This window comes from Apium graveolens, chromosome 7 (assembly GCF_009905375.1).
Source record: "Apium graveolens cultivar Ventura chromosome 7, ASM990537v1, whole genome shotgun sequence".
NCBI classification, from domain to species: Eukaryota; Viridiplantae; Streptophyta; class Magnoliopsida; order Apiales; family Apiaceae; genus Apium; species Apium graveolens.
The window spans coordinates 260462700-260470727 of NC_133653.1; the positions used below are offsets into that span (position 1 = coordinate 260462700).

Consider the following 8028-nt stretch of genomic DNA (forward strand, 5'->3'; position numbering starts at 1 on the left):
TAACTCTTCTAATGCAGTTCTACTTCTACGTGTCTACATATGCCATTTCTAAAACTTCTCCACGACTATGCATACTAATTCAACATGCACATACTTTAATTATTTTAAAAACAATCTATAAGTTTCAAAATAATTCCAACAATCACCCCCTTAGTTTTGAAACTTATTTAGGCAACTCCATTACTCCCAGTAATCTGCGCATTCTTTCAAATTGGATAGTAGTGAGAGCTTTGGTCAGGCAATCTGCTCGTTGCATATCACTACTCACATGCTTGACAATGATCTCCTTTCTCTCAACACATTCTCGAATATAATGGTAGCGTTTGTCTATATGTTTACTACGCCCATAAAATGTACAAGATTACTGGACCCATATCTTCACCTGTTAGCTTGCTGAGCAGATTCCTCAGCCAAACAGCTTGACAAGCTGATGTCGTCCCTGCCATAAACTCTGCCTCGCACGAAGACAAGGCCAAACACCTTTGTTTCTGTGAGACCCATGTGATGAGGTTATCTTTTAAGTAAAATACCATTCCTCTTGTACTCTTCCTGTCATCTGTTTGTCCTCCAAAATCGCTATTCGAGTATCCTGTAAGCATATTGTTTTCAATATCCCTCGAATAAACCACGCCGTAGTTAATTGTACCCTTGACGTACCTGAGTATACGCTTTACAGCATTCATATGAAGAACTGTGCCCTTTTCCATGAAACGGCTGACTATCCCCACAGCATAGCCATGTCGAGACATGTATGCACAAGGTAGCGAAGTCCTCCAACCAAGCTTTTGTATTCTGTTGGATCCACCAGTTTCCCGCCTTCGTCCTTAGTCAAATGCTCCTTCGGATCCATAGGATATTTAGTGGGGTTAAAAGCTTGCATTCCAGCCTTCTCCAATATTTTCTTTGTATAAGCTGACTGTTTTAGCTCTATACAGTCGTTCATTTGTTGAACCTCCATTCCCAGATAGTACGACAACCTCCCCAAATCATTCATTTCGAACCAATCATTCATCTGTTGTTTAAATTCATTTAGTACCTGTTATTAAGAGATCGTCTACATAGACAACAACAATGAGAGCTTCAACACCATTACTCCTGATGTACAATGCATGCTCATATGGGTACCTTGAAAAACCTAGATTCTCAAAATACTTGTTTAGTTTAGCATACCAGACACGTGGTGCTTGACGCAGACCATAAAGAGCCTTAATCAATCTATACACCAAGTGTTCTTGACCTTCTTTAATAAAGCCTTAAGGTTGAGCAACATAAACTTCTTTCTAAATTTCTCTATTTAAAAATGTTGTTTTGACATCCAAGTGGTGAATCTGCCAATCGGTCTTGGTAGCCAATGCCAACAGAAAGCGAACAGTCTTGAGCCTGCTGACCGGAGCAAAAATTTCGTCAAAGTCCACCCCCTGCTCTTGTACGTATCTTTTGGAGACGAGCCTTGTTTTGTATTTTATTATTTCCCCATTAGCATTCCTCTTCAGCTTGTATATCCATTTCAGGCCTATTACCTTGCGATAAGCCGTTAATTCTGTCAGTGTCCATGTCTTATTCTGCTCAATAGACTCCATTTCGCTCAGCATTGCTATAACTCATTAGCTCATCAATTCCCATCAATAGAAGCTCATCATCGAGCTTAATTTCCTATGTCTCATTTTAAATATCAGCAAGAGATTTGTAACGTCGCGGTTTACTGCTACTGTCCGAGCTTGTAGACTCTGAATGGTCTATGTTTACTGACATCTGTGGTGTCATGGGCATGCTCCCTTTTGTCGATGGAGTCACTGCTTCATTTTCAGACTCCATACTCGTTTGTTGTGATTGAAAGCTTTCTTCTCCCCCTTTGAATAACAGTTTCTTCACAATTCTGAACATCAGGGCCAACTACAACAAACGTGGTCTGTTGATCACGATTTTCCTCTCTATGCTGATCCCATGGCCATGTTTTCCTTTCCTCGAACGCCACATCCCTGTTTACAAATATCTTATTGCTTTGAGGATCAAGCAAGCGATATGCCTTTGTTCCTGGTTCATTGCCTTTGTTCGTGGTTCATTTCCAAGATGTATCACTGGTTTGCTCCTGTCATCCAACTTCTTAGTGTGTACCCATGGGATTTTCATATAAGCCATAAATCCAAAGAAACGTACATGGCCTATGTTTGGTTTATCTCCTTTCCATGCCTCATATAGAGTCCTTCCAGTTAGAGATCGCGTGGGTAACCTGTCGAGAATATACATGGAGTGTCTCACAGCTTCTCCCCATAACGTCAAAGGTAGATTCATTTATTTCATCATACTTCTAGCCATTGCAACCACTGTCCTATTTCTTCGTTCCATCACCCCATTCTGTTGTGGAGAGTAGGGAGCTTTGTAGTGTCTTTCTATTCCGCTTTCCTCACATAATGTTGTAAAATCTTGAGAACAAAATTTTACTACACGATCAGTTCTGAGAGTCTTTACTCGCTTGTCTGTTCCATTTTCAACATGTGCTTTGAACTTCTTAAATGCATTAAGGGCTTCATCCTTACTTTTTAGAGTATATGACCACATTATTCGACTGAAATCGTCCACCAAAAGAAGAAAATACCTGTTGCCACCAGTTGTTGCCGGAGATATCGGACCACAAAGATCACCATGCACCAATTCAAGCACTTGTTTCGCACAGAATTTGCTTTGAGATGGGAACGATTTTCTGACCTGTTTGGACATCGAACAATCTGTGCGCATAGTCTTTGGATTCTCAAACTTCGGCAACCCATGCACCATTTGTGTAGAATGCATAAGTGTCAAAGCTTGAAAATTCATGTGGCCACTGAATGCCATAACCAAGGTAATTCATCTGTCTTAGAGATTAACAATGCAGGCTTACTGGTTTCTATAGTTATTTTATAAAATCTATTAGGGGATCTTTTCACCTTCATAAGTCGTTTTCTTGATTTTTCAAACACCCACAAGTACTCACCATTTAAGACGACTTTGTTTCCAACTTCAGACAATTCTCCAAGACTAATTATGTTATTGCAAAGCAAATGGATATAATTTACCTCTTCGAGGGTGTGTTCTTCCCCATTTTTGCATGCAAAGACCACATGGCTTTTCCCCTTTATTTCAACTGGTGAGCTATTTCCAATCCTCACTTGCCCAGTTACTCCCTCGTCAAGTTCTCTAAACTTTGATCGTAATCCCGTCACTTGATTACTCGCACCATTATCCAAATACCACAGGTTTGAATCAGCACGTTCACCATCGTGCACAAGTTTTGGTACAACCTTTTCTTCATTTAGCAACACCATTTCTTCCCCTTGTTTACTGTGTTTGGCCAATAAGAGTGCTAGCTCGTCATCCTTGATTTGTGCCATATTTATTTCTTACTTTTGTTCCTTTTCTCTCCGGGTTTTTCGACACTCTGCAGCGAAGTAACCATATATGCTGCGTAACCCACGTCCACCTTCCTTTCAACGATTTCTTTGGCTGGACGACCCCTCTGCACCTCCTCTGCTATTCCGTTTGATCCACTCCTCCCTAGTCAACAGAAGTTTTCCATCACTGTTTTCCCATTTTATTTGTAAAAGTTTGGAGATTGTAATATGAGTTTATACCTCTTTTTTCATCTTCAATTCATGATACAGTTTATTTGACCAGTTTCGGAGAAATTATTTTTAGCCAATGTTGGCTATTGATATGCCTTCCCATAAACTATATTGGCTATTGATATGCCTTCCTAGAAACTATATGCAGTAACAGGTTTTTCGACCATATTGATTTTCTTTTAGAAACATTGTCTAAGGATTTTTTTCACAAATAAATATGTACATATGTACTTATGCTAGATATTAATTAGATATCAGAGATATTAATAGGATTATTTTGGATATCTATCAAGTTGGACTTTTCAAAATTTAAATTTCATGAAATATGCTGTTATTAAATATTAAAGTAAAAATAAGTTGGGAAAAAGATTTTTAATGTATTTTGGAGTTCTAGCTCGAATTCTCTATACTCGAGGCATGTTGGTTTGTTGTGTACTTCCTAGAAACCCTATGATTTTTGTATTAATTTCAATAGGCTATCTGAAGTTGCATTTGAATCATAATAATGAAAATATTATATTACTTAAGTAATGAAAAGGAAAATAAATAATAATCAGATTATCAGACGGTTATTTCAAATTAAAATTGATAAATATTGGGGAAATGTTATGATCGGTAGCTATACTAGTAGGCGCAAAAAGAAAAGAGAAGTAAAAAGGAGAAGACATCTTGTTACTTCACCCTGTTTTTGGTCAATGACTTTCACATCTGTACTTGTGTTTCAGCTAGTCGAGCAATACTTGGTAGTTCGAGCAGTGAAGATGGGGAGGCCTAATATGCACACAGAGTGGAGTAGCCCACTAGTGCATTCTAGAAGATAACCGTAAATTTAGCACCAAATCGGGGCATAACTTGTGCATGTTCTTCATCTCGGATTCCATCATACTCAGCAATTTGACTTGGTGTTTATGTTAAAAACATCAAAGTACTTTTTAATAGTTTTTTAATAGTTTTTAATAGTTTTTTTCCATTGTGAAAGCATCTTTTGTTCAGCTGGAGGTTCAATATTAAGACGATATATGCACACAGAGTGGAGTAGCCCACTGGTGCATTCTAAAAGATAACCGTAAATTTAGCTCCAAATCGGGGCATAACTTGTGCATGTTCTTCATCTCAGATTCCATCATACTCAGCAATTTGACTTGGTGTTTATGTTAAAAAATATCAAAGTACTTTTTAATAGTTTTTTCCCCTGTTCCCCTATTCCCATGTGAAAGCATCTTCTGTTCAGCTGGAGGTTCAATATTAAGACGATATTTGTTTTTTGTGTTTACAGTGGTTTGTATATTTGCATCATATAGCTTGCCTGTTTTTGTGATTTAATTTTAATCCTTTTCACATCATGCTGCTACTAATCATGACCTAGCTAAGCATAATATTTCAAAAACTACTAGCACCAAAAGTGATATAAATGAAGCCGAAGGTTCTGAGTTCACTTATAATATGTTATGAGGCTGTGTTCTGCTGTGCTGCACATTCTGGTATGCATATTGAAGCATGTTCTTTGCTTATATGCATTTTGACGCTTGTTCTTTGGTTTGTGCTTTACTACGAATTTCTTTGGTTGTACTTTTCCACCGATATATTCACTAGCTAAGGGGATATATGTAGGTTGTGCCAATAGAATGATGACATTTTTTTTGTGCCATCATGGCATTTCTGGCGTGTTTGTTGTTCTGAATTGGAACTCCGATAGCAGCTCAAAAAATAAAGAAGGGGATGGAAACACTTAAATAAGTCAGCGAAGGGAATATTTCAAAATCATTCATGTTTTCATTATTTAAAGTAATTATGTGTTCTCACAAAATTCGTCCATTTCGAAAAGAACTGGTAATTTATGGAAAAAATTTACCACGCAAAAGCTAAAAAATGGTTGGGCAATCATATTTCATTAGTATGTTGTGTTTTTTTAAATTCTCGACTGTACTCCTAGATTCAGGAGTTCAGTTCTCTCGTGGCTACGAACGTGTGAAAAAAGGCTAGACAGAGATGTGCTAGAAGAAGCCACAAGTACTCCTTACTCTTCCTTGTAAGCATTACCACACATTGTTTACAGAGTGGGATTCTGATGTTTCTCCAGGCATGGTGGTACTGAATTCCCAAATCTCAGTAAAGCATTTTGGATTTGGTGGGGCCTTTCATTCTTTAGAGGATCGGAATCTAATGCAGTTGAGTCCAGGTGATGGTTGTGGTGATTTTCTAATTCTAGTTCAGTGTGTAATATTACTGTGTAGTTTATTTGATATCAATCTGGAACCTACAATAGAAGTTAAAGACAGATTAGTAGATATGTTGAAGTTTTACTGTTTAAAATATCTCTGAGCCGACACATCATTTCTTTGGAAGCAGGACAACTGAGAAGAAGGGTTGATTTTCTTTTGATTATGTGTACTTTGTATGTTTATAATCAATATAATATGTATCATCTGCAGGTGCAAGAGAGAGCATTAGGTGAGATTATTCATTCTGAACAATGTAATCAAGTTATTGCTGGGATTAAGCCGTAGCTTGACGAAGTCCAAGGCAGTGGGTAGATAACAGATATGGATTCGTAACTCTTCCTTAGTGGCTAACTCTCCCCTTGCTAGGTCCTGGATCGCCCTCTCCTATGAGCTTTTCTAATCCCGTTGATCTCGAGATGAGATGGCCGAGTCCGGTTCACCTTGTAGACTGCTCAGCCTAAGGCAAAAGAACCCCGGTAATCACTTCAACCTGGACAGATAAACACTTTAAGTCGCTATCTATCCCAAGAACCTAGGTGCCCTACCTATTTATTACAAAGTAGCTGTCAGAGTCTTGTATGCTCTAAGTAGCTTATGTATGCTCCTAGCTCCCTTTCGGCTACAGAATAAGAGTTGGGTGGTTGGTGTGTCACTGGGTCGGTGGGGAAACCCCTAGAAGGGGGGACGAGCAGCCGAATCCACATCAGAAACTTAGCAAATACAAGTATTGTACACTTCTAGTTGCTGGATTCACAATTTTAAAAACCAGATGCAGAGGATTGTTTTTTACTTTTTTATTTTTGAACAAGGCAAATGAAAACATGTATTTTATTGATTAATAATTAGTATTACATTTAATCTTATAGTCAAAATTAACAATAATATCCAACATAACCACTTCATTTTTTTTTCTTTATTGTTTGCTTCTCATTTTTTGAACAATAAGCTTTTTCATTTGTCTTATTTTTGTCAAATATTCGGATTCTATTAAAGAAAAATTAGGTATCAAATTATTTTACACACATCCTGGACCAGGGACTGGATCGAATAAACCTAGTAAAAACAATTTGGATACTGCGACAACCAGGTAATACACAGAATGCGCTACTCTTCTGTCTTCCATGTCTGCTCAACCCATGATCATGAACCTCTATATATATAATGTTATATCAGGGTGACAGGGCCTAAAGGTTTTGAAGAGATGGATGATAACAATGAGGAAATCATGGGAGGAGGCTTATCACTTGTGGCACCCAACAATATTTCCAAAAAACAATCTCACACAACTCAAATAATATAACTTTAGTATAAATATACAATAATAACTTGTTGACTCCATTATATAATAAAATTAAACAAAACTTGAAGAAGATTATATAATTATGTGTTATCCTAATAAAGTAAATAATGTAAATGTTGGGTTTTCAGAACCTTTTATATTGCTTCCAAATAGGTTCCTAGCCCTTCTAAGTAGATATCTAGCTCTGCTACATGTATTCACCAAAAAATCTATCTATACTATACTATTATAGGCAATTTGGTAGTTGGTTGGTTGTTTGGTACAGTTATTTGGTACCCTAAATAACACCCTAAATAACAACCGTCAGATTTAAAGACATATAGATGGGAACCGTTGGATATAATAATAAAAAATATTATATTAATATTTAAACTGCTCTCATAGGTTGAGGGTTCGAATTCCGTTAACAACATATTAAATTTAAACTTTATATCTTTATTTTTAATAGTTTCTACAGGTTAAAGGTTTGAGTCCCGTAAATAACATATTATATATTATATTATTTATTTTCAGTCAAGTCTCAAATTATCATAAAACATAAATTATTATAACGTATTATGTTCTTAAATTTATTTTTCAATTATTGAAAATTTATATTAATATATCAATAATTTTAAGCTAAAACATATTATTAAAAATTACTCGAGTGTTAAAAGCAATCCGTGTATCGCTCAGGTTACAGACTAGTATATATATATGGGCTACTCTAATAGAAACCAATTTTGGAATAAAAACTAGATTTCAAGTAATATTTTATTTTAAATTATTTTGAAATATATCACATATGGTATGCAAATCGATCGTTGAGAGGTGGAGAAAAATACAGTGAAGTCGGATTTTAAAACTAATTACCGTTTGACGTTAAAAATCAAATAAAAATCGGAGAAAAAAAGCTGAGATTGTGTGT

At 36.4% G+C, this 8028-nt stretch overlaps 1 protein-coding gene across 1 annotated transcript; it reads right to left on the reverse strand.

Annotated features, from left to right (window-relative positions):
* Positions 1 to 338: 338 nt before the first annotated feature.
* On the reverse strand, positions 339 to 707 carry LOC141674797 (secreted RxLR effector protein 161-like). Its single transcript, XM_074481502.1, has one exon. The coding sequence runs from the start codon at positions 705 to 707 to the stop codon at positions 339 to 341; it is 369 nt and encodes a 122-aa protein (XP_074337603.1).
* Between the last annotated feature and the right edge of the window lie 7321 nt (positions 708 to 8028).